The sequence below is a fragment of the Fringilla coelebs genome (assembly GCF_963513975.1).
Source record: "Fringilla coelebs genome assembly, chromosome: 13".
NCBI classification, from domain to species: domain Eukaryota; kingdom Metazoa; phylum Chordata; class Aves; order Passeriformes; family Fringillidae; genus Fringilla; species Fringilla coelebs.
In genome coordinates, this window is record NC_140039.1 from 16,235,185 (window position 1) to 16,262,721 (window position 27,537).

The 27,537-nt window shown below is 44.1% G+C and overlaps 1 protein-coding gene across 20 annotated transcripts in view; it reads right to left on the reverse strand.

Moving 5' to 3' along the window:
• MAGI1 (membrane associated guanylate kinase, WW and PDZ domain containing 1) overlaps positions 1-27,537 on the reverse strand; it is a 331,729-nt gene that overhangs the window by 56,274 nt on the left and 247,918 nt on the right. For 12 of the 20 annotated variants that reach the window (XM_084214782.1, XM_084214799.1, XM_084214786.1 and 9 more), the window contains exons 4-10: positions 19,523-19,729; positions 16,476-16,686; positions 13,080-13,162; positions 10,244-10,282; positions 5,873-5,930; positions 3,559-3,647; positions 2,545-2,637 (exon numbers count right to left, since the gene is read on the reverse strand). In XM_084214782.1, coding sequence (XP_084070908.1) covers positions 2,545-2,637; positions 3,559-3,647; positions 5,873-5,930; positions 10,244-10,282; positions 13,080-13,162; positions 16,476-16,686; positions 19,523-19,729 — 780 coding nt within the window. The remainder of the gene's footprint in view (positions 1-2,544; positions 2,638-3,558; positions 3,648-5,872; positions 5,931-10,243; positions 10,283-13,079; positions 13,163-16,475; positions 16,687-19,522; positions 19,730-27,537) is intronic. The other 8 variants (XM_084214791.1, XM_084214800.1, XM_084214790.1 and 5 more) reach the window with 4 other exon arrangements.

Here is a 27,537-nt window from a genome sequence, read left to right on the forward strand (position 1 = left end):
CAAAGCCCCAAGGCTACAAAGGGGAAAACTTTAAAGAATGGAAAATATTAAAGCTAGGGATGCTGGGCTGGATGTGCGTCTCATCTCTGTCCTGAGGTGGTCGTATCCATCTTGGGGAGGATGGGGCAGGGTTAGGGGGCCTCCTACAGGAGTCTGCAGTGAGAGTTTCTGCAGAAAGAAGCATCATCATATTTTTCACCACTTGACTTTGTCCCAACCCACTGAGCGAAAAGCAAGTTGTGAGCTCTGATAAGACACTGATATCCTTTAGCATAACCCCCAGCCCCACCATTGCTACTGCCCTGTGACCGCCACTGGAGAGACAGGGGAGGACGCTGATGTTGTTCTTCAGACACTGTTTGAAGTCTTTTCCCTTTCTGCTCCTTGCCTGTTGTGGATGAAACACTTCTGGTGTGAAGTACGAATCAAAGAGCAGCCCAGGACCAGAGCAGTTGTGCTGGAGGGCTGGGAATGCTCTCTGGGAGCACAGTTAAGAGGGAAAGAGGCGTTCCACAGACCAAAGCACATCCTTGCAAAGCATGTTGCACAGGCTCGGGAAAGGGATCACGGTTGCTGCACTTCACAGTGCCAACACTAAACACCTTTGCACTTTTAATTGTTTTTAATGCTTAGCCTGTGCCACTAAGCCCTCTGGTGACAACTCTGGGATCAGCAGTGGGTATCACAGCCAGCAGAGCTGGCTCACTTTCAAACACCTCAGCACCACTGCTGTGGGCCTCTGCTCAGAAAGGACACCTCGGGGGAGAGAGAGGGGATTTGAGACTTGTAAGCCTTTGACTGGGAGGAAAAAAAATGTATATTTGAAGATTATTCATGAGGAGGCAGCGTGAGGACTTGTAGTTTTCTTCCTTTGAAGGGTGGCAGAGGAACATGGTAATCCTGCACATGGTGGGCAGATGGTCTGCTCAGACCCCAGCCTGCAAAAAAGCCCTGACTATCAAAGGGCAGCCCAGTGTCTCAGGTAGCACACAGAGCTGAGAGGCAGAGTGCAGCAGGGCTCATTTCTGGTTCAAAGGACGAGCAGAACAAGCAGAGCTTGCTGGTGTCTGCCCACAGACACAGGCTGAGCTTGCCCTGCAGCAGCAGGACAGCAGCACCACAGGCTACATCCCACCTACAGAATTCACATTTGATATTAGTGTATCTACAAAACCCAGGCTGTGAGAGCGTTGCCAGGGGCACAGGGAGGGCTCCTTGTGCCCACGTCCCTGCCAGCAGTGTCATCAGGGGGAGAGATGGAAACCTCCAGGCATGGAAACTGCTGCAAAAGGGGAGTGAGAGAAGAGGGAGCAGCACTGAGAAAGGCAGAGGAAGGAATGAAAGAGGGGAGGAGTCATCAGCAGACACCAGGACACGTCACTCAGAGTGGTGCTGAGACTGGTTAATGCTCTGCTCTAACACTGCTGCACAATTCTGGTGGCTGACTTGTTGGGTGATCTTGACCTCCCAACATCAGCCCTGTGTGGCAGCTCCTTTGCATTGCCATGTGTGGATTGCTTGGGCAGCCTTTGCTTCAGCCTGGCTGTGGGAAAGGCAAAGGGGCACCCACAGATGCCTCCAGGAGGAAGATCAGCATTTTGGGGCACTCTGATGACATCTCAGATATACTCAGGTGCCTGGTGGTCAGGGTATCATCCTCAGACCTCCCACGTTTTTGCCTTGCTAAACATGGGAGGATTGGATTACTCTAATGTGCTCTAATACCCCTTAGGACTGTGCTGGGGGCTTTGGGTCCTGTGAAATTCCACATCTGTTTTGGAAGGGCTGATCTGCTTCCTCCTGCTGCAGAGAGCACTTCCTGGCTTTTCCTGGCAGGAAAGGCTGCCTGGGACAGCAGCACTCCAGTCAGGTTTGCCTTCAGAAATCATGGGAGTGCTTCCCAGCTCCCAGCTGCTCCCAGCTCCATCAGGGAGAGGCATTCCAACCAGATTCCACCCCTCACCTTCCCCAGGCTCTGGCTCCTGCACACCAGGGCAATGCCACTCACTTGCTATGCAATTCAGATGCAGTCAAAAATAAACCTACTTACAACCACTTGTAACCAGAGAGTACTTTACTGCCACAGGTACAAGTGGAATTCCCTGCCCTTGCTGGTGACCTGACCTGGCAATGTTTCAGCTCATGCTGCAAATTCAGGAATGATTCATGTCTTGTCTGGTGAGTTGTTTAAGGCAAACAACTGGTCTGTGACCACTCACACAATAAATAAGGCTTTAATAGGCCAGAGCACCCGTACAAAAGTACAACTTCTGAGTAAGTTCACTGTTTGAAAACTTGGAATGCTCCACAGAGAATAGCCACAATCCTCTTTTTGATGCGTGCATCAAATCTCATTCACCTCTTGCACTCAGCAACAAATGTAGTCTTGAAACAAGCTAGTCTCAAAATCTGGGAACTCAGATAAGCAGGCACAAGGCCTGGAGTGTCACCAGTCGTGGAAATACTGCCCTTGTGGTGGCTGAGGGGATTCTCAGGGAAAAAAACCTTGTTGCTCTTTTACAACTGGTTTAACAAGGCTGTTACCTTGTACTGGTGCTTCCCGAACTGCCTCTTGGTTGTTTGAAACATGGTTTGGAGCAGCAGGTGGAGGGAGAGATGGACACTCCTCTGTCCATTCTAGAGAGGGCAGAGAGGGAAATGTTACTGGTTTCACAACAGCCCCAGGAGCTGCTGCCTGTGCACATGCTGGGAGTGTGGGGGTCAAGCAGAGGAGAGGTGAGAAGTATGGCAAGAGAGGAAACAGTCACAGACAGAGGGAACAAAATGAATGGGATGTCCAAAAACCAGTTCTGAAGGATCTCTATATCCAGGTCAACCGATCCATCTGCTGGGACATCCTATCTCACACTGAAACTTGGGATGTGACTTGCATCCAAGTGGACTTGACATGAAAATGAATTGTACTCCCTGTGCCACTCATGGCATCTAAGTAGAAGAACAAACCCAAATGCCACAGGGCCCTCACTGCAGCTGGGCTGCATTTGAAGAAAAAAATTAAAAAGTATGAAAGAAAAAAAAGGGGCCGGGAGGGAGGAAAACAATTTTTAAAAAGTGCTTCAAAATAAAGAAATTACTTCAGATTTTAGAGCCTGACAACAAACAAAGGTCTTGGTTTAAGAAATCTCTCATGCAGGGTTTATCTAGTGCATGTAAGAGCCCACTCCTCATCCCCTCTGACAGCCTGAGTCCCAGTGCAGACTGGAACCAGCTACAGTGACTAACTTGATGGAGCAGCCTGAAGAGGAAAACCTGTTTTACCTGTCTCTGGGCAGTCTAGAAACGTTCCAGAAACAAAGGACATACAAAGAAAAATCTCTCCTGTTTAACAAGATAGAAACCTTCTACACTGATACAGTTCAGATTTCCTCCTTTGCTGCATCCTCTGTGCAGGACTGACCCAGCCTTTCCCACGCACATCACTCTGCCTTTCCACCCTAAGGCATGGAGGGATGGACAAACACTGGCAGGGGGCTGCCACGGCCAGGGAGGACATTCCCCCACCAACAGCCCACCCACCCTGCCCTCAAGGGTGCCAACCTTCTGGAGGCTGCTGCTGTTGTTCAAGCTGCTTCTTCCTCTTGGCTTCAAGGACTGGGTTTTCATACTGCGTCTTGCGGTTGATGTGGCTGGAGAGGGAAGAGAGCAATGAGTTAGGGAAACCCTCTGTGCAGCAAGCAGGAAGGAGGGCCAGGCTGTGGAACTCCTCTTTCTGAGGAAAAGAGTGAAATACCAAACCAACCCAACAGCAGTGGGTGTGGAGCCAGGCTCATCCAAAAAGAGCATTTAGAAAAACAAGCAGATTCTGATATTGATATGATGTCTCGAGGAGGGATGGCTAATTCCTTCAAATACATTAAAGTAGTGATCTATCTGTGAAAAATGAGATTAAAGGAGGAAAGGCTTACTGTCTGATTGCATTTTAAAAGACAGGCCTGCATCATCCCTGCTTTAATCAGATTCCCAGAGGTGCAGTCGTTTCCTGGCTCACCCAAGTTAAAAACAAAACAAAGCAAAACAAACCCCAACATCTGTCAGCAATCTGATCAATGCACACAGGGTGTCTTAAAAATATCTGCAGGGATGCAGGCTATGAGCTGGGCTCCAAATGGATCAAAAATCTATCCAGAATCAGCCACCAGCAAATAGTCCCAGTGGAAAGCAGCATTTAGTGAAACTGCAGCTGCTTTCCTCAGGCAGCTTTTGAGCACTATGGGATGTTGAGAGCCAATATTTTGTACCAGTTCCAGGAAAAGGAAAGAGAATCAGCCCAGTCCATTACAGCAGACAAGGCATGCACTCAACAGAGGATTCACCACCTTATTAAACCAAGTGAAGGACAGCAGCCACAGGTGCTGGGGTGGCAGGGGCAGGGCTGGGACTCCCTGAATGGCTCACCAACTGCTCAAGAGCCATTTTCAGTAGAGGTTTTGCTACAGCACAGGAACAGGTAGACCTCAAAAAATATATTAACTTAAAGCCTGTCTTGGTATACAAAGCAAAGTTTACCATTAAGAGTAATTGCTGTTATATTGTCTCATATGGCTTTATTAAAAAACCCACATGAAAACCAACCACATTTTCAAGTAATTGTGACAGAAGCACTCCAGGGATTAATATTCAGAAAATTTTCTGTTAAAGATCAATATCAAAGCAGTAGAAAAATATTTAACTTACTAAATAAAAAACAAGTTAGTGAGTTCTACCTCACTGAAAGTGAGCTCTAACTCACTCACTGAAAAAGATTTCCCATTTCAATCTATCTTGGGAGACCCAAGAAGAAAAATTGATAACTACTTTAAAAATGATATAAACTTTTTCATGATACAATTGTCTCTCAATAAAAACTATTATGTAATAACAAAGTGCCTGATTCGAAGGGACAGAGACAAATGCTGAAATTACAGCCATCATGCTAGCTTAGAGACAGCAAGTAAAATAAAATTATTGTCTTATTGAAGTTACTTTTTGATTTAATTCCATCAGTAAGGAGTGCCATAAAACTAACAGGCATGTGTATATAAAGTGACAGGACAATATCCTGTAAAGATCTCTTGGCATGGCATTTAATAGCCGAAAAATATTCTTGATGTCTTTGGTAAATAAATGTCAAGCCTTAATCACACAGTTTGCTAACCTTGTTTCCCTAGGCACAGATGGTAGGGTCAGAAACGAGCCAAAGCAGACAGAAACTGTATTCCATGTCTATTCTGAGGGCTATCATAAGCCATCCTACTAGACAGGAGTATACACATAATTAAAAATTCATTTTATGGGGTCAGTGATGAAACAGAGCTCTGATCTCTGGTTTCCCAAAGGAGCAATCTGACATGCCCATAGAGGAGAAGCTGCTCTAATTCCACAGAGAGTCCCATTAAACCTGTAATTCTATTCACAGTCACACAGCCTGCCACGGCTGTTTGGCCACACCACCTTCTCCCAATCCTCCTCCTCTGACCCAGCTGGCTGGTGGATCGCTCTGCACACTCATTCTGTGACACAAGGGCTGCACAAAGCCCACCCAACCCAGCTAAATGCACACTCATTAATGTTCCCTGGATGGAAGTATTTTGTGAGTGCTGGGGCTCCTGCACATCCCAACCCTGCATTGCTCCTGCCTTCCTTGAGCTCAGCCCCTGCCAGGGCACTCCTGTCTCCCCTGAGCCCACTCTGGGGTGGGTGGGAATGGCCAGACAGGGCTGTCCTCTGCCAGACCCTGTGACAACCCCCAGCCTGCCATGGGCCAGGGGCTTCTCCTCCTCCTTGGTCTGAGGTGGTACCAGCAAAGCACAGAGTGGGGTGCAGGGACCCCTCCTTCCCCCAAGAGCCCCCCAGAGCAGGCAGCAGCACTTACTCTACATAGTAGACACCATATACAGGATCTTCAATTTTCTCCCAACCAGCAGGCAACTCTGGAAACAGAAAAAGCATTACTGAAACATCCAAGGCAGGTTGTTTCCTGACAGGCAGCAACAAGCAAAACTCACCAGCAGATCAGCCCTTGCTTTGGGTGTTTTTCAGAATGTTCACAGCCCCCTTTGGAGGGCTGGCACAGCATGACCCCAACACCCCAGCCTGTGCCCCCTGTGCTAGGTCAGCACATCAATGGGAAAATGCCCACACTGGTCAGTGTTTGATTTGCTTTTTGCATTAAATGAGCAAACGTGCGATAAATTTCCTGCCTGGGACTGCCTCAGGTGCCCCCTTGGTTTCTCCACCATGGCCAGTGGCCCTGGAAGGAGCACTGCAGGGAAAATCAATGCAGGAAGGACCAGGGCATTTTAACACCAACCCATGAAGGTGGGTGAGACTATGGCAAAAACTCTAGCTCACTGGCAGACCACTTCCATCTTCTGTACCAGGGCCAAGCCACTTAGGCTCACCAGTGCAGAAAATAGGATTTTTTTACTCTTTTCTTTGGGATTTGCAGTGCTCAGCCATGAGCCCAACACAAAACCAGGACAAGGTGGATTTACCATGCATGCCAACCTATGGAACCCACCCAGGAGGGGCTGGCACATGGGTGCATTTCATTGCACAACACTTCATGTAAGAACACACACTGCCACAGTCACATGGAACAGAGATTTCCTTCCTTTCATTACCATAATTGACAAAAAACTGTTCTGAAGATGAAATTAACATTTTAAAATGGATCTGCTTTTGTTCCTGTTGATTTACTAGACTGCAGATAGTACTTTAACTGTAATTAGTGAATGTAATGCAATCACTTCAGCATCCAACTGAGGGTTATTAAAGCTGTATGTGTTACTTAAGGGCCTGATCCTTGTGCCACTCATTTAGACCTCCACCACACTACAGACTGTGCTCATGGGGACCCACAAACTCTGCACATTCATTTGAATATAGAAAAAAACCCAACACTGTTGGATAACACAAATTCAAATAGCCCATGTAAAGTGATTTGTCAAAATTTGTCAACACTGACAGCAATCTATGTCTGCTCATTATCAAATGCAGAGGTTTATTTCCATTAATGGCATCAATTGCTGAGCCAATACAATCAACAATGGCCCATTAATTAGAATAATGTTGCCATAAGGATAGAAATATCTCAAGACTGTAGAGGAACAGAATCTATACAAACACACATGGACTAATTACTCAAAGTTTATGTCTGTGTTCAGAATTGGCTGGAGATCAGATGAAATCAACTTTCATGGGTTTTGCTCCACACGTCCCTTATTTGCAGATAAAAGGTAGGTTTTCCATTCTTATCATTATTTTATCCTCATTGTGTTTAACATCTTTGGATTCCTTGAGACATAAGCCATTAAATGCAAGCCAATGCTAACTTCTGGGCATGAAAAAACTCCATGTTTTTAATCAGCAGATTGAACACTTCAGAGTTAGATATTCCTTTACACCCTGCAAGTTTATCTGAGAAAAGCTCAGAAAGCTAGAGGCCAATCTCGACAGTCTTTTCGCAAAGGGAACTCTCAGGTTTGCAGAGGAGTCTCAGAAGGTGAGAGCACCAAGGGACTGGCTCCAAGAGCTTCAGGGGGATTCAATTACAGCCTAGCACGCAGTTGGGAAAATCACAAGCTGTAGTATCCATTTAGTTTGTTGCACTGTGGTGAAGGTAGAATGGTAAAGAGATCAAGCTGGGGTGAAAGAAAAATAAAAAGTCAATGAGGGAAAGGAGAAGTGATGCACAAATGCCTTCAAATGAGCTCTAGGAGTTCTCATGCTAAATATCTTTTGTCTGTTTTGGACTGCTAAGTGCTTTTTTATTTTTAAAGTTTAAGCAAGAAAAAAATTGTTTTCTTTCTTCTGTTCACAAAAGATTTTGATAGATAATTTATTTTTTTTTCTTCCCATTTAAAGTATTTTTACAAAAGATCAGAATACCAGCACTTTACTAATCCCAAAAATGGCACAATGCCAAAATCTTTCCAGTTTACTATCTCTGCAGCTTTTTTAAAGGAACAAATCTCCGTGTTTTCAGATAGAACAATATACAAAACTGCAGCTTTTAACACATTTCTGGATGATTATGTAGATGCACTTTTCAACTCCTATAAGCTTCTAGAAGTTCTCTAAAATAAAAGATAATATTCTCCATAGCCATGTTGCAGTCTAGTTTCTCAAATGCTTTAAATTATTCATCTCCTTTCTTTATCTCTCCTGCCAAACTGAAGATGACCCAGAGCATTAGATTTTATCACAAAGATGAGATTTCAAAAAACATTTTGCATCATTAGGAGCCTGAGTGAGCCATATGGTTTTTATTTTGGTACATCCATGCAGCACCAATGCAGTCTCACAGCATGTATCAGCAGGTGGCTAAATTCAATGTACACATATCTAATATCACAATTTTAAGCCTTGGATAAGCACATGGATTCTTGTTGAGATGCTCTATTATCCTGCCCTACATACAGAGGGGCGGGATGGATTCCTAAAAAATTACTTCTCTAGCCACCAGGTATTTCAGCTGCAGCCATGCTTTGAGGAGCTGGAGAGGAACTCAGCACACTCAGCTCTTACTGCTCCCTGTGGAGCCAGGAGGGTTGGTCCAAGCCATGCCAAATTCTGCTTTATACATTAAATTTTTGTGTCCAAAAAACAGCCCTCTGTTAAAATGTGACCTATTACTCCACAGCTCTTTGGAAAACAAGAAGTTATGAAAATGCCTCAAGTCTTAATCTTCTTATATTTAGAATAGAAACTGTTGATAAGTTAAGACACTAAATAGCTGTTGCCAATCAGTTTTTACTAACCTGAGTTACTATAACTATACTAAGTTTCCATGCCCCCTCCTTAATGTTGCTGTAACCAATTGAGAAATTTGAAAATTCCTTTACACTGCAACATTTGCACATCTCAACAGCATATTGATGGGCTGGGAGCTCAATAAAACTTATCTGCATTGAAACAAAGGGAAAATCTTATGATGTTGCAGCAGAACACTTGTGTATGTAAGTGCCTGCAGATCTGGGGTCAGGCTTATCAATTAATGAGTTTTCCTGCATCTATTTTTTTCAGCTCTGCTCTTGCACTAGTTCCTGACAGCAGACTGAAAGAAGAGTAATTTCTGTTTAATATTGCCTCTAAATTTGCTTTTTTAAAACCTCCCTCTCATTTTAAGTCACTGGTTGTGAAGACCTTAGTGAGAACTCTTTGCAGATTGTTGATGTGCATCCACCTACTTCTGATGCTACTTGGTCTGCTGATGATCATTTGTGCAAGCTGCACATAACACTCATGGACCACTAAAGAGACTGCATTCTTCTTTAAATTGCCATTTCTTTCAAATTCTTGCTCTATGAGAAGTTAGGCATTTTATTCCAGGCATAATATTCAGAAGAACCATTCGTGGAGCAGTGTTCCAAGCCCACTGCTGGCTGCTGATGCCGTATCCATCACACGGAAGCAGGGAGCAGAATACACCTCCTTGCAAGTCATTACAGAAACCAGAGCTTAATTCTCTGGTAATACAATTCCTCCAGCATGCAGAACTATGAACTGTAACTACAGTCCTTTTAAAAAGCAATAATAGTCCTGGTGGAAATAAAATCCTATGCAACCTCTTATCCTTTCAGCTCTGTGAGTGCACCAGAGCATAGCTGAACAGAAATAACAACTACCTCTGCCATCAGTATAAACACAATGAGCACTGCTGAGATTAGATATCAAGACAGCATCCTTCACAAAGAGATGCAGCAAATAAAAGTGTACCACATCACTGAAAATCATCTGTTTATAAAATCACTGACTGAGGGAAAATTTTAAGCTGTTTCATTCACAAGCTCAGCTGAAGCATGATGTAATACTTAAACTTTCTGAATCACACTTAGCTTCTATTGTCTGGGAAATGTCTCGGGCCCCAGTGAAAAAGCATCATGAGCTACTTCATTCCATCTTTGGCATCTATGAGCTTTTTCCTGGAGCTAGAGATGCTAAAGGAAAAGACCCCAACTTCTGCAGAGTCCAGGAGGAAGTGGCTTCGAAACAACTTTGCAAGACTGGGGCTCCCTGGCTTTCTTCAAACCCTGAATCAGTAAGAAAAGCACTGCAGATCTGAAGCTAGGGAAAGATAAAATGCTTTGTGTGCTGGGGAAGTTTTGCTGATAAATTGCTCCTATTGAAATAAAAAAAAATCCTGAAAGATGCAAAATGATACAAAGGAAAAAGTAAGTAATTAAAGGCTCAAAACAGTGCAGTTGAAGTCAAATATCAAAATGAGAGATGGATGATTTACCTAGTTCACTGTCCAGTTCCTCCGTGTGCACCCCTTCTTCTCCAAGGGAAGAGCAGTAAATGAGACAGAAAAAATTAAAAGAAAATTTCAGATACCAGCCCCAAGCAAGAAATTCCCTACAGCAAACAGCAGAACCAGCACTAATTTTCTACACACCAAGCCCAAGCTTCCCATTTAGCACACTCCAGCGATCAGAATATTGATGGATCTGGATGCAGATAATGAAAGAACTGGTTCTTGCACTCTCAAACATCTGCCTCAATGGACTACTTCCATGTCATGGTTTGATATGGCAAAGTCATGAAATTGTGATGTTCTCACTGTAGTGAGGCTTTTCCCTCAGATCCTACGGTCCAACCTTTGCAATCTGTTCTACAGACACATGGATTTAGCAGAAGGCCAGACCTGGACACTAATGAAGGAATCTGAGAAGAAAACCTTGCACCTAAACAAGGATTAATGTAGCAAGGCTTTCAAGAAAGCATTTAAATTTATGTGCACACAAGGTCCAACAGACTTCCCTGTCCTACTCAGATGATTTAGATAGGCATGAAGCCTTGTTTAACTGGAGGCACAGACCCAGATGCACTGGTGAGGCACAGACAGGAATGCACCAGTTTTAGCAGGGCGCCTGGGACAAAGATCACATAATTTTTCAAAGACACAAAGCCATCAATATTCGCTGTTGCTCCATTTATCATTATCTGCTCCATATTCATAAGTTAACAGTGACACAGATGATTAAAGTATTGCTTGGCCTATAAATAAAAATAATGCAGTCTGAAAATGAAAGATGGTGACAAAACCAGAACAAAGATGGTAAAAACAATCTTGGACCCAGTACAGCAAAGTTTAAGCCACACAGATGAATGACAGAAGCGACCAGAGGTTGTAGGGTTGAAACATCTGGACACCCAAAAAGTACTTCCATGACCTCTTTGCAAAATATTCTATCAAAGCACTTGTTTGGGACCGTTAGTGTGAAATACAAATTGCAATTTCCTTTGATAGCCTAAACAATGGTAAACAAGTAAAAACTTTGTTAGGGACACATATCCTGTTGAAACAAAAGCACAAGGCAACTAACTGCACCCAAACAAATTTGAAACAATATCTAACATTTAAAAAAAATCCATAAAGAGGGTGGGATGAGCCTGGCAACTCACATGTACACACACATACCAAACGAAACAGAGGAGTCATCCCACTGACTCTTATGGAATGACACACGACAGTGACCCTTGCCAAAAACCATCCAGCTTCTATGACAAAGCAAAACTAACCTGCTCTCCTCTCTGTTTTTTGAAACATAATTATTCTTATGTGCTAAGCAAGATTAGAGCAGCCAAGCAAAGCACTGCAGAGCACTACTGTAACTATGAAGCAACTGGCTTAACTAGTGAATGTTAAAAATATCCATTAATGAGCAACTTGGTGAATGAAGTGAAGGGGTGTGTGGGAAGATGAAATTAGCTGATTTTAAGGAATTGATAAACAAAGATGCCACTGCTCTCCAAAATGATGAACTCAATGAAATACAATAATACCAGCTGTATGTTTCTATTCCAAATTAAACAAATTATTCCAATGTTTGCTTTATAATTGCTAAGAGGACAAGAGAAAGACTTTCCCTTCTGCAAGGAGACTTCAGACTGTGTAACAGAGGAGCTCAGTCCCCCTCTGCAGCCTTGTGGTGCTGGCTGCTCCTCGCCAGCACATCCCTGTGGTTTGGGGGTATCCTGCACTGTGCTCTAGCAAGCTGGTGACCTGCTTCATCACAGCAGCCTAGACTGCAGAGGTAAATTCTCACACTCTGCAAAATCTGACAAGTGAAAGATAGGAGAGGGTGAAACCCTACTACGTGTGTAAAAACAGTTAACAGCAGTTCTGGAGGCCAGAGTTGAACCTGACAGTGAAAAGGGATTGAGTTGATTCTTTTCTGAAATAAAATGTGATTTTTATTAAGATGACTGAGACCAGTAGGCCGTTCATTGTATTATGAAAACTGATTTTACAGGGACAGCACCAACACTGATAAAGGAAACCCTTCAATTTTTAAGAAGTGTCTACCATGACAGAACTGTATTAGCCAAGATGATGTATTTCAATTCCATCATCTTTCCCAGTCAGTAGACCAAAATTCCCTCAGAGGTTTTCCCAAATACTTGAGTTATTTTCATAATTCACTTTTTCTTCCAACATCTCATAAAGGAGGCCGGGAAGGGACCTCCTTTAACAGTCCTGCATTTGGCTGCTCTAAATCGGACAGTGGCTTGCATTTCCAACATCTCAAGGAATACCAAATCTCAGTGCAAATTTTTTCCTACCCTTTCAAATGGAACTTGTTTCAGCAATCACAACACTGCACAGACTGTCAGCATTTAACAGCACAAGTGAAGCAATTGAGTTATTTCTGCTCAAACAAGGGAACAGCAACAGAACTCTCTCAATCCATGTGAAGCAGGCGGTTGGAGCGGAACACAGCGGAGCACGCAGAGACTCAGTCACTCCCTCCCACACAGAGATCCAAGAAGCAAACATGTCAGACAGCTTTGAGTCTTGTTCAGCATCAGTGGCTTTTCAAATGCCTTTGCAAAAACTTACTTGTAGCACCTCCTTGATTTTTATTAAATGATCTGGCACCTCAACGGCTGTTTTACATTCACAGCGATTTTACAACATTATGGATATCGTCTCTTGTACTTACTGAAAAATATTTTTTAAAGTTTCAGAAGTCTTTCTGAATACCAGTTATTAGAAAGAGAGAAGGAAAAGGAAAAAAGTCACCTAGGAATGGACCAAACACAGTATTATGTCACTATTTTTAGTCTCTTACCATCATCTTCACATTCTTCTAGAGGCTTCTGCTGTTTGTTCAGGCACCGTGGATCTAGCCAAGATGTTGTTTTTGTGTTATGGCTGGAAACCAAAAATGGAAATACAACCTTTGTTAATAAAGCAGAGTTGAAGTATCCATGACATAAAAGTATATATCCTCTTTATTATTCAACAGACCTGGAGGCATACTTTTGATTCAAAGAAACAGCTCTACAACTGGATGTTGTGCAAACTAGTCAACCAAATCACAAGAACTTTGGCATTGAAAACACACAGGTAACAAGTGAAACTGTACAAATCAGCACTCCTGACTGGAAAGAGGCATATGAATGCTGCAATATTATAATATTAATTTCCAAATTTTTGTCTTTGGTGGCTTGTTTATAATTCCCAGAGCTGTCTCTGAGCTAAAGGCAGAGGTTTCCCTTCCTCACTAAATTATGCAGTGAGCTTTGTTCCTACAAAAGACCTTTGACATGGCTAGAGTTGACCCAAGCATTAGTCAAAAATGGTTTTGACTGAAAACTTTATAATTACACAAATAAAAATGTTCTGTCTAAGCCTTTGATGGAAGCTGAACAGCTTTACTTTCAACTCTTCCTTTCCACAAGTCCCCTGACAGCCTCATGATGCCAGTCCCAGCGGTGAAGGTTGCATAGTAAACAGGCTTAAAATACATTTTTCTAGAAGTTATTTTCTCCCATAATTTCATTTGCATAAGCAGACAATCTGATAATATAATGCCTCTTCTACAACCTGGTGTCATCTTAGACACAACCTGCTAAGATATCCCTCCAGTCCCTGAGGTATCACTTATCTAGCTTAGCCTCTAACACAGTTTTAAGTTTCAATACTGTAGTAATGCTATTTTCTTCTCCTTCAAGGTCTCAAAGAGGTTTACAAACTGAATTTAGCCTCACAGAAGTCTCATGAGGGCTCTGTAATGAGGGCCATGATCCCTGAGGAACTAACAACCAACCAGAAAACTTGTATTGTCCTGGAAGAAAAGGGGCCAGCCCTGCTCCCAGGATCTGAGTGAGTAAATAAAAGGTCCTTGTTTTACACATCCTACAACCCAGCCCTCCCAAGGCAGGATGAGCAAATGTATTCAATCCTTATGTGTGCTTCGGAGCAATTGATCAGCACCTAGAAAACTGAATGGCAGAAACTCAGCAAGTCAGGAAAATTAACAAAAAGCAGAGGGGCTCTGCCACCTTATTTATAAGCAAGTCTGCAGTCTAGCTGAGAAGGAGGGTGGTGGGAGGAGAGCAATAGAATATTTGCATATTTCTTGCAATTTTGTACTTGCTAAGCAAGGCTCACAACAGTGTAGTTTGCTGAGGCACAGAAAATTTAGCTAAACACCTTTCAGATGGAAAGGATTGTGTTAGACCTGTAACATGCACAGCTAACAGGGGACTGGGACAATGGAAATCCCAACTAAAGCACCAGAGAAACATATCTCAAGAACCAAATTGCTCCAGCTAGACCAGGATTGGTTATCTGACACACAGCCCTGGCCCCACTGGACCTGCCCTGTTTCTGTGCAAGAAACTCATGCTGCTCCATTCAGCACCCTGACTTGATACCCGAAGCACCACAGAAAGCTGGAACGACATCTGAGCCAGCTTGGGTCCACACTGCTCATTAGTTCTGTTTCTTAACCAGACACAAATCAAACTAAATGGTTTCCAGGCTCAGGGTGTCCTTAGAACTAACAGAACTGCAGTCATTCAGTGCTGCATCCACAGCACCAGGTTTGTGCACAAAATCAGCCCCAGGGGAGCATCTCCTCAAACCGCACTGCAGGGAGGGAGCGGGTGCTGCTGCTGCATCACACAGAGCTTCACACCACACAGGCCTATGCTGCAGGCTGTGCTTTCCCAACACACACATGATTCTCCTGACAAATTATTTACAGGTGCTGCGGTCCTGCATTGCTCAGAGACCACAGACACAGCAGCCATGGGGGTGGGTTTGGGGAAATCGGGGGTGGCAGCAGAACCCCCGATGGAAGCACCTGTAAGGAAGGACAGCAGGGGCCCCTGTGGGGTCAGAAAGGGGAGCAACTGACTGCTTGGGCAGCATTTACTGCTCATCATCTGTCCTCCTCCAAGGAGGAAAATGGCAGGCTGAACGGGCTATTAGGCTGTTCTCGATATAAAGGGCAGAGAGTACATCAAATAACGAGGCACCCTGAGGACACAGTGAGGGGAGAAAGCTGTGCTCAGGGTAATGTGCTCATCCTGGTTTCATCTGATGAGAATTTGCATTCTGCCGCCTTCTGACCTTGTCTTCCACTCAGGGACTGCTGGAGCCTCTTCAGGTAATTGAGAGTGCCCTGGAAAATGGCCTTTTTTAGAGCAGCCCTCTCCCAGCTGAAGAAGTCACCCAGGTCCTTAGATCTCCTGGCAATCTTCTCTCATGCATTCCCTTGCCCCTGCAGCCAAGGGAAAACCTGCTCTTGAACCTTCCCCTGGCCCTGTCCAAAAGCCTCCTCTCCTGACGATGAGGCAGGACTGCTGCCCTCACAGCCCTGATCCAGTGTGACTCTCCACAGGAGACAGGGCTAATTAACAGAGGAAGTTCTTCTGCAGTAACTGGGCATTGGTTTCTGGTTGGGTTTCCACAACTGCATTAAACAGACCATCAAATCCAAAAATCAATTCCTCCACCCCTCTTCTACTTGGCAGCTAAGGGTTTGAGTTCCAAAGGCTAATTGAGTGTTAATGTCTAGCTAAACTCTGTGCAAGACATCTCTTACACTAACAGCTCCTATTTTATAAGTTACTCCTACCTCAATAAATTTAGACAAGTATAATTTGAGACTATTATTTATGGCATGAAAAAAATCAATATCATCATAAAACTGCTGACAGCAATCAGCTCTTAGGCAAAGACTGCAGAGCTTGAGGTGCTCCAAATTTGCTGTGCCCACCCTGCACTGAACTGTACCTTTTGCAAACCACTGGAGAACATTAACACATTTGGCCCCTTTGCTGTGACAAGGGGACAACACACAAAGTCCATCCCTGTCTCTGCTGCACAGGACTGGAGGAATTCCTTCAGCTGCTTTATGCACAGAATGAAGCTGCAGCCCTTCTAATTAGGAGCTTTCATCCCACCCGTGAAAACAACTGGCCTGCATTTTATAAGTGTCTGTTGCTTTTGTAACTACCCTCATAAAACAAGCAATTCCCTCTGCCTTGGAACTCAGGAGTAATTTGGATGTTGATCCAATCAGGAAATGCAAACCCCCTTCAGAAGCAGTAAAGAACTAACAGCTCTGCAACCTCACTGTATCCACTAAATATTTAACACACACACAAAACGCATCCACGGAGGTCCACGAGAGGCAGAGAGATGGAATCAGAACAACAAAAAAGCGCTTTACTCTATAAAATAGACTTCTCCGTTCTCCGTGTAGGCCATCTCCCAGTTTTCTGGCAGAGGACCTAGGTTATCCTCGGCAGCAGGAGGTAGGTACTGGGGGAGGCTCTGAGATGGGTCCGTGGTGGGGACGTGGGTGTGCCTCTCGCTGGCGGACGCTGGCGCTGCCTCTCTCCCGACGCGCGCGCTGTGCTCGTCCTGGTCGCCGGACTCTGCTGCGAACAAACACACACAGGCACGAGTGACAATCGGTCCTGTCCTTCCCCGGTTCGCTCCTCCGGGTTTATCCTGCCAGTTTGCCTCTCCTTGCCTTTTAATTCACGAGACACGGCAGCAGATGGAGCGAGGGCAGAGCCCCAGCAGCCTCTGAGGTGGCAGGGGCGAGCTCTCCTTGCCCACACACACTCTGCCAGCCAAACACACCAGGAGCTGTGATCAGCTCCAGCAGGTCCTGCTGAGCTACCCAATTCCTCCCAGTTGTCTGAGGCCAGGGCTCGCTGGTGTGGAGGAGTTCAGTGTGCCTTCAAGCAGGCTTACAGGTTCACTCCTGCAGTGCCAACTGTGGGACAGGATTAGGAGGATAAAATTTCTTGTTTGAAGAATGATCAAAAGAGATTTTACCAGTGCAAAATGTTGCCAGAAGCTCAAAGTCAACAAGCTAATGGTGAGTGTCTTCAGTGCAGTGTGTTATTTTAAATTAAAAATTAATATGAATGGCAGCACTGTACCATGTGTCCACATGTTGCTGCTCACTAGTGCCCGTTCTTGCTGTCTGAGGAGGTTTATTCCAAGGCTCATCACAGTACCCTTCCAGTCAAAGTCAGCCAGGAGTATTTTATGCTGTATCTGGCCCTTCTCCCTCTAAGGAAATATTTCTGATCTTGTATCCATGCAGTTTTGAGCTGTATCCATGAAGCAATGCTGCTCATCCCCTCCCATCACTAATGACAGTAAATGCTCCCCAATAAACAGGTCTGTGCCCTCACTCCTTCACAGAGAGATTTTGGCAACAACAGACAAATTCTAAAATTAACCCTTTGTCTACCAAAGGGACTTTCTCTGGCTCTTGAAAGTGTTGAAAATTTATGGCAGCACTTCCACATCCCCTGAGAACATCAGTACAAGCACAGCTTGACAATGCACTGAGCAAAAAACAGAGATCAGTGTCACCCTCTGCAAAGTCCCCAAGGAGTGGGGCTGAAAGAGTTTCACAGACAGGACCTTCCCTGCTCTCCACACCAGAGACCATGGACATCCTCAGTTCACAGCCCACAACCCTGGAAACAGCTCCTTCATTATCCTAGCCTGCGTGCTGCCATTACCAAAAGACAAGAACACTGGGAGGAACAGGAAGAAAAACATCTAGACTATACCAGTACCCTCAGTGCTTGCTTTTCAGCCCTCCTGGAGTCTGATATTTTTAGGTAGAAGATGACAACATAAAGAAGCGTGAAAGAATCATCGCCAGCTAAAAACTGAGAGTACAAACATGCCAAAATCTGGAAAACACAAGTTACCCAGAGGTCTCCAAGGGAAGCAGGAGCATTTTAATATGGCTAGCACACTTTCATGTGAAACAAGCATAAGGAATCACTTTGGTATATGAGAAATAACTCTTTTCCTGATTCTGTGCTCGTTTAATGAAGGCAAGGGGCCAGGGTGTGATAACGTTGTGACAAATGAGCTGCATCTTCCAGTATTTCATCTTGCAAAGGAAAACAAGGAAGAGAAATGATGCTCAAGCTACTTCAGGGACACTAAACTGAGATGGGCAGAAAGGAAATTAAATAACAGATCTCCCACCAGCTTCCTCCCAAAATCAGATCTCGTGACCAAGGCTGAGGCTGCTGTCATGTCACGACATGTGGGAAACCACCCTTGGTTTGTCAATGAGCTGGTAAGCAGAGACAGAAATTCCAACCTGGGAGAAATTAGGCTGGCTAGAAGCAATCTGAGTTGGAAATGCAGCAGGTAGCAGCCAAAGAGAGTACAACCCTCAAAAGCCATTTGATAGTTTGGCCTGCAGAGGACCAAAACTAAATCTCAGCCTAAATCCTTTTAAAGCTCTAAAGAGATGTTAGAGCCAGGACATTGGCAGGTAGAACTGGCAGGACAGATCTGACTCATCAGGGGCTGGGAAGGGAAATTTTCATAGTGATGGAAAGTGGTCAGAGGACAAAGGACCGGGTAGGGTGAGCTCCCAAAGCAAGCAGCTGGGAAAGACTTGAAGGTGTGGATAATACTGGCTCAGTACCTGCCTCAAAAAGAGCCCTGAGGATGAATTCAGTGCTTGAAACTGAGCTGAGGTAACAATGCTCTAAGCACTAACAAATACTAGACCAGGGGACATGGGGAAGAGCTCTTGCCCCTCAGAGCTTCACAAACTTCCAGTTGATTTCTGTGGAAACTCAATGGATCTCCAATGGTGTTTTACTCTGAATCTGCCTGCACAGCACTTAACCTGAGATTGCAAAGGTTTCCAGTGATCTTTCACCAAGGCTGAAAGTGGGAACAAGATCTGTGTTCAGCAGGACACAAGACCTTCATGAAATACAGAACTTGCACCCATGCTCCAGATCTCATTCCTGCAGCAAGCAGCTCTCCATGTGCTGGGAGGTACCTGGAGAAGAGGACCTAGAACAGTAACTGTATGTGATGGGCAGCCCTGGGTGCAAGGAAGGATAAAGGACAGCAACACATTTAGGAAGGAGCAATAATTAATTCCAAATGTAAACCTGGTTGAGTCATTTCATACTGTTTGTAACTGTCAACCATAGCTCCACTCTTCCCTGACCTTTCTGCAATTAATGGATTTGAACTTTACCACATCTTTGTCTCAATCAGTTCAATCCCACAAGGCCTTTTTGGAAAGACCCAGCTGTGCATGTGGTTGATCACACCTGGGTATCTGCCACTCAGGTGTCAGCCAGATCTGTTTGACACTGACAGCTTTGCAGAAAACACATTAAAAACAACACTCCCTCTTCGAAACCCCCTCCAGAAGCCTTCCCCAGGTATTCTAACTGAAGGACAGCGGTATTTTTGCTTTACCTGTGAAGCTACTGCTCATTTCAGGTACATCATCCTCTTCCTCATTCTCTGTATGCACTATGCCAGCATTTTGCATATCATTGTATGACTTGGTTCGCTTTGGAGTCGACTGCTTGGAGCCAGACTGCAGGTTTTGCAAAGCATTGGTGGAAGTCACTTTCCCACTGAGGGGCTGGCTTGGAGGCTTCGGCGTTCCATAATAGTTACCTAGGCAATAGAGACACATTTGCATCTTCAAAAGAGAACAGTTTATAGCAGTAAGTTTTCTATTTCATTTTCTTTACAGTTCCATTAAATTTCAGTCCCTCCCCACAGATAAGTATATAAAGAAGCTAACACGTGCCATTCCCATTTTTGGAGGCGCATACTTCATCTCTACAGCAGACACAGAAATATTTCTTGCCTTTTTAGTTATTCTTGTCGAATCCAAAAGGAGAAGCAATGGTTGTATTGTTTAGGTGCACTGAGCGTACATGGGCTAAAACAAAAGGCAGTCATGGTGAATAGCAAAACTTCATCTCGTTACATCTGAATTTCAATTAGTAGCCTTTTTACATGTGTGCACCCACACAATGCTGTGGCAGATCTGGAGTGAGCCCTGCAGAAAATAAAAAATTCATGACTGCTATCACCAAGAGAAGTGATGAAAGGCTCCATGGCCTGCTTTAGTACACAGGTTCTTTTAGGGGGGATGTTGCATTTGGAAAGCAAACACTATTTTCTCTCTAAAAGAAAACTTAGTCAAAGGAGAGAAAAGGAAAGATACCACATGGCTTTGTTCAAAGAGGAAATTCAGCAGTTAGGTCAACTCGGGTAGAAGTGAAGACCCAGACCTTAAGGCTAAGCTCGAAGGGACACAGATGCCCACGGGGTTATGCCAGCACATGCTCAGAATCCACCACCAGTTGTGATGGAAACAGTGCAGAGTGCTTGGGCTGCCTCCCTGCCATTTTAAAGTGACCACGGAAGAAACACAGAATAAGTGCATGTTCATTCATGCCAGCACAGCACAGAGTATTTCACTGGCCCTGTTTCACTTCACCTCCACACCACAGCAGTGCTTGATTTGCCCTAAATATCTCCACAGCAACCTCAGCTCTGTAGGTTCTGTTCCCAAAGCACTGAGCATTACAGGAATTCAGACCCACTGCAAGGTGAATCTCCTAATTTTTACACAATGGCCTGTTACATGCAACAGTTTTATATAAAACTACCCAACATTTTTCTTTCAGGAATTACTGCTAATTTTTATTTCCCATCTTCGGATTCCAAGGATAGACTTAAAAATTTTCCCTATACCCTTTGACATGACAAAACACAAAGGATGCCCTCACATACAGTTCAATTGTAGCAACAGTGCAAAATTCTTCTCTAAAACATTACGTTCTTCATTGATCTCCACATGCTATATATAACCTGAAAGCATAATTTTTCAGTACATATTTGCTCAGCCACTGTAGGAAAAGATCAGGTTTGAGACCATCTAAGGAACCTGAAGGAGCACAGGTCCGTGGGATGTGATGAGATGAATCTGCAGGGAACCTGAATAGAGTTACTACATCACTTTCCACCATATTTGAGGAGTTGTGGCAGCCTGGTGAAACTCCCACTGACTGTAAAAGGAAAAAAACAATCCCTTTCTTAACAATAGAAGACCTAGGGAGAGGCCAGCCAGCTTCACCTCTGAGCCTGTCAGGATCCTGGAGCAGCTCCTCCTGGAAGGAGGATCACCAGGACCCATCAGGAGCTGGACTGGCAGAGTCCATCTGGGAAAAGGAAAAGAGCAATCACTCCCCCTTCACTGCCTGCTGTGAGGTGAAAGGCCCAGTTCTGGCCCCTCAGTTTGGGAAGGATGTTGAGATGCTTGAGCATGTCCAGAGGAGGGCAACGAGGCTGGTGAGGGGCTGGGAACACAAACACTGTGAGGAATGTTTGGAGGAGCTGGGGCTGTTTAGCCTGGAGAAGAGGAGGCTCAGAGGTGCCCTTATTGCTCTCTACACCTTCCTGAAGGGAGGCTGCAGATAGGTGGGGTGGGTCTCTGACAGAACCAGAGGACACAGCCTCCAGCTGCAGCAGGGAAGGGACAGGTTGGGTATCAGGAAACAATTTTCCATCGAAAGAATAATAAAGTATTGAATGCTCTTCCCAGGGAGGTGGTAGAATCACCATGTCTGGATGTGTTTAAAAAAAGGCTGCCCATGGCACTTGGTGCTATGGTTGAGGTGTTAGGGCACAGGTTGGACTCGATGATCTTAGAGGTCTCTTCCAAACTCATGATCCTGTAATTCTGTGAAGGTATTTTTCCCAGAGCAGAGCCCAAGCAGCCAGAGCAGCTCCCAGCTCTGTGCTGCTCCAGCTGGAGTAGCAGGACAGCAACACGTGCAGGTCTGTGTGAACAAGGTGTGCTCCAGCCCGCACACAAGGACGCGGCTCCAGCTCCACGGGAGCAGCGCCGCTTTCATCTTCTGTTCATCATCTCAGAATCTTAAATGTACATTGATGCATAATTTATGGGGAGAAGGAAATTACTGCTTCTGGAAAGAGCCTCTAATGGGTACGGAGGCTCTGCAAGCAGGTTGCAGTTCCTGCTAGAGAAATAATTCTTATGCTCTACATACTGCAGAACTGTTTTATAGAAAAAGAGGCGGAATGGGGGAGAGGGAGTGCAAAGGGAAAATACAAACGTAGGTGGGCAAAAAAAAAAAAAAAAAGGATAATTAACCTTGCTCCCATCTATCCTCTTTCTCATGAAGAACAACATTGCTCTGGGATTTTGTGGTTTTGGGGGCTTTTTAAGGTTGTTGCTTTGTTTGGTTTTCCAGAGGAAAATAAAAGTTTTCTAAGGATATTAACTGCTAAGCAGAGAGAGCCATGTGTGTGCCATACACATGAAAATGACTTTTATTTATAGCGCTGCACATCACTATTTTATGCAAAAGTTATTTTGGGTCTGTTTTAACTGGTTAAATTCTTTAGGATGGAAGCAACAAAGAGGATGAAGGGGACATATAGATGCTGATAGTGTGGGTTTTATTTCCCCTGGACAAGAGCAAAGCACAGATGGCACCATCCCTCCTCCAATTACAGAGAAATGTATGATTATATCTTTGAATTTTGTTCCTCTTCAGTTCCTCTAGCAACAGCAAAGCTGGAGTTCCTACCAGTCTACGGAGAGCTGTTCCTCAACAGAAAAACAGGCTTCTCTGAAGTATTTCAGGTTTTCTTACACCAAAATCATGAGTCATTTTTCAAACCAGCCATGGTTGTTGGGACTAACATTAGTGAATAATTACTCTCTACCAAGACAGTGTGCTGTCTTAGAGAATCTCTGTAAATATAAATGAGCATATAAAAAGAGCAAATACGAATTTGAAACTGAGCACGGCTCTCCATGTGTGGGGTTTATGGGAAATGGAGCCACTGGGGCTGAACTTTTCTTTTTTCACCACAGGAGGCAGATTAAATCTGAGTCAATATTAGAAAAAATCAGAGCTCTTCCTTCAGATTCCCACAAGGACAAACAGGTTGGGGAAATAACCCAGCTCATGATGGAAATCTTTAAAAGAATGCTCCAACCCAGCTTCCAGGTGACATGGAAAATGAGAGAAAATGGAAATGCTATCTTTCCCTCATATTTGCTGGATGCAGTCAGCCCTATTTCTCTTCTCTAAGCAGCTATTTTTGAAGACATGGCATGTGGGCCTGGGCGTGGGAGCAGACACACTATTAGGGGGGACTGGTAAAAATAATCATCAAACCTCATGTTTCATCCTCAACATTGGAAATAGAAAATATTTACACTGTGACTCAGAAATCCAAACATTCTCCATTAACAACTGACAGTGAACAGCCCAGCAAGAGTTTTACAACACTCAGACTTGACATTATTTGTTCAAATTAAATCTATCAATGTTTATGAAGAAACATACATTTAAAAATAGGCTTTAACAGTGTTTTGTGAGCCACTTGTAAGCCCAAAGAAGGGGCTAACTTCATAGCCAGTGTAATTTGTACTGAATATCCAATCAGCTCTAATTATTAACAGCATGTTACATGTGCATACACAAGCATCTGTCATCCCAGAGGATCCCAAAACGTTTTCTCAAGTCAGCACAGCAGTTAGGGCAGGACTCCCCGGGGTGCTGAGCTCAGGTGAAGCTCTGCAAAACTTCTGAGGATTCTGACCCCAACAGGATGTCTCTGTCCCCCAGACAATGGCGATTTCCAGGACAAGACTGCAGGAAATTCTACTTTTCTGAGGAATTGTCAGCTCTGCGGCAGCCAGTGTGGCAGGAATGGCACATTCCCATGCCCAATTCCTATGGGAACTGGGGCTCTACTCCTTACCCTCCCCTCAATCACACTTGGATCCTGCCTCCAGCACCTGAATTAATAGCTAATAACAACCCACTCACTCCACAGATGCACACACCATTAACTGAATCCCTCGTCAGCACTTTTCACTAACTATTATTTTATTCAGTCCCTTGGTGCTTAAAACTTACTTAACCACAGCTGAAGTTTGATGGCAGCATCTGCAGCCAAATCCATTACTTAATCCCTGCACTCTGAAGCACCACTCAGGAGAGTGCACAAAAATAACAATAATAATGAAAAAACCCAAACAGAAGAGCTATTTGGAATGAGTTAGTTTCTTTTCATCTCCTTATCTTTAAGTGTTGGCAGCTTACACATTTTAGCATCACACAGAGTAATTAGACTTTGGTAACAGCTCATCACAACAATAAGACAAGTTCTCATCATCATAACACTTCCTGCTCTGCCAATTCAAGCAGTGATCACAATCAATGAAAGCAATCTACAGCAGCTTCCACCCTGTCCTGAATTAAACCAAATTTTCTAAAACTTAAAAAGAAAGTTCTCTTGACTGACAATGTTGCTTTTGGAGAATTTGTCTTATATTTCAAATAACAAAGCAGTCTTATTAAGTATTCCCTTGATGGGCAGTAAGTTCACCTTAAATTGTTTGTGTGACCTGGAATTTAAAATACAAAAAATACACCAACTACTTAAGTAAAATATCTATGAATCTATTCCATGAAACCCTTGAATTCACACCATTGAATTCAATTCCATTTGGGCTGGAAGGACTCCATCCAGCCAAGATGCTGCTCCTGGAATGGGCTGAATGCACAAGAAATGGTTGAAATGCAGAAGAAGAGAGGCAGAATCAAACAGGTTCAGAAGTGGAATGGACACTAAAGCAGAGAGGGAAGAGAAGACCATGGAGGCTGCTGGGGTGGGGACAGGGAGCTGACACGGAGAGGTGAAGAAGGCAGAGTAGCTAACTGCGAGATCAAACATGAGTTTAAACACTAATTCTAATGGTGCAATTACAGCAATTGAAGAATGTGCTCCCAAACCACATATCTGAGTTACTTTAGGCTGCAGGTGTCTGCTTGGCAGCAGCTATTCTCCTTTCTGGTGGAAAGATGTCTGTGCCTGGGACTGGGAGTGCATTTGTGCCTCAGCAAAGGACCTAGAAGAATTTACTGATTTTTTCTGAATTTACTGATTTTTTCTGAATTTACTGATGCCTACATGTGAAGTCTAATTTTGCAGTTAAAAAATCCCAAGAAACTCAAAAGCCTCAGAGCAGCACAGAGGGCCCTGTGTCCATGAGAAGTGCATCTCATCTTCAAAGCTACCACTCTGTGCTAACAAGGACTCCATTAATAGCTCATGTTTCAAAAAGCACTTCATAGCTTTCTGCCTTGGTGAAAAGGGGTATTTTGGGAAAGACACTTGGAGATAAGCAGCAAAATTAAGCAAGGCCTTGACACAAAGACTTGAAATGCAATTATTAATGTAATTGTTTTATTTTCTGAGACTCAGCTCCTCTTCTCCGCGCTGTACAAGAACCAAAACAATTGACCCTTAATTTTAGCAGAAGAGCTTCTGCTCATGTAATCCAGCAGGAGTGCTTGTGTCTGATTAGCACAGGATGAATTGGTTCCTGGGAGCAGAGCTCCTGCCATGGTGTTTTGTCTGTTCTCCTCCCAGATCACATTCTGCTACAGATTTCCACATCTAGATGACAGATCTGGCTGCTGTCTGCAGGATTCACCTAGCTGCAACTGCACATTGATTAGCAATTGCCTTGAGGAAATTCAGAGTATCCAGGCAACCAGGAGGAGGCTGCAGATGCAGCAGCTGGATCGGAAGGAAAACAGGCAATGAAGGAGAGCTCAGAGAAATTAACCCACAATATTTACATTTGCTTGAAATAGGAGATTCTCTGTCAATTTTTGTAGTTATTAATGATGAGGTTAAGGGAAAGATCAATTTTCTTGTTAAATAAGTCAAACTGTTACAAATTGCACATTTCAAATAGGTCTGAAATTTAACATATACTCCAATTAGTGTCTTAAAGGCAGCGGCAGCACAGGAGAAAGTCACCCACAGAACAAATCATTCTTACTTATTCTGATTTTTGCTGTGTTATCACTAGGTGTTGCCACATGCTATTGTTAGCACTCATGTACAAGTGTATCCAAGCACATTTAAGGCGTGGAAAAATCCTAAACCAAAGCAATGATACTAAAAGTAATAAACAAACACTACAACCTTGTCAGCATGGGTGAGGAGGGGGCTGGGGAGGCTCAGGGTGTTCCATGAGACCAGCTGTGCTATATCAACTGCTATATCCACATTCAAATAGATTTTAAAAAACCACAGGGAACATAAATAAACATGTACTTGTGTATGGTGTGTGCAGAAGGCAGGAGAAGCAGCTGGAAACATCCTACCTAGCACAGGGCTGTAGGAATAAAGAAAACACCCTGTCAAGCCATTGCAATATGAAACTCTTCTTGCAAATGGTTAAATATTTATATGCCTAGTCCCACCATGAGGATGTGTCCCATTAGCACCTCCCCTCCCTGGAAGGCAGTGGCAGGGAGCTCTGCAGGCAGGGAAATGGGAAATGCTGCAGCCTGGGGAGGCCAGGCTGCCTCTGCAGAGCAGCTGGGCAACACCAGCAAGAAGCTGGAGAGCCCCAAGAACATCCTCTACCAAAAAACCAATGCCAAAACGTGCCTGGACTGCTAGGAACAGCCTTCAACACATCAAACTATGGTTACACAGTAAATGATGCCTGAAATAACCTGAACTCTAACTTAAGAAGAAAGCAACTACTTCCCCGTATCTCTTTTTTGCCAGAGGTTTTTGGGAACCTTTTCCCTGAGGTTTGTGTTTTAAAACACATGACTGGTAATGAACCATTTCTCACAGAGCTTATTGAGAAACTTATTATTGAAAGTGCAGAGAGAGGGAGAAGCCAGTCAGGAATGCTGCAGGAAATTCAAAGCCACTCTAAACACCTATCAGACATTTGAATATTTGCTTTTAGAGAACAAGAGTCACTCAGGTACCACTTCAGCTGTTTGCAGAATGAAGCATTGTTATCAGATGACACTTCAGTGCAGCAGCACTCATGCTTAGTTAGCACTGATAATTGTGCATTTACACAACAAGGTGTTGCCTTTTTTCCTCTACCAGTGGTTTAAAAAATAACAAGACAAAAAGCAAGCAAAGTATTAAGAGCCAAAACCAGAAGAGGAATCATTCTGCAGGGCACAGATATTAGCATGTGGATATTCAGTGTGACACATTATAAGGGTGCTAAAGAAGCCATTATGATTTATTCAGACAATCTCTAGTCTGGAGACAAAAATCAGTGGATCTGATTAAACAGAACATGTTGTTCACCTGCACAGGCATCCCCAGCATCTGCCACCCTTCCTCTCCCATCTTCCCCTCACATTCTGCCTGCCACAGGCTCAGTTCTCATTTCCAGGTGGGACTGAGCTGGTGACACCCACAGGCTTCGAAGGCACCAGCAAAAAAAAATCCACCCATTTTGCTAGAGCAGCTGGGGTAGAGTGGCTGCTGCAGAGAAACCCAAGGAGAGCCAGCACATCAGATAAATTAGGCTAAGGCATCTTGATTTGAAGCATGTTGCTGAATACACCTCTCTACTTGGGCTGAAATTC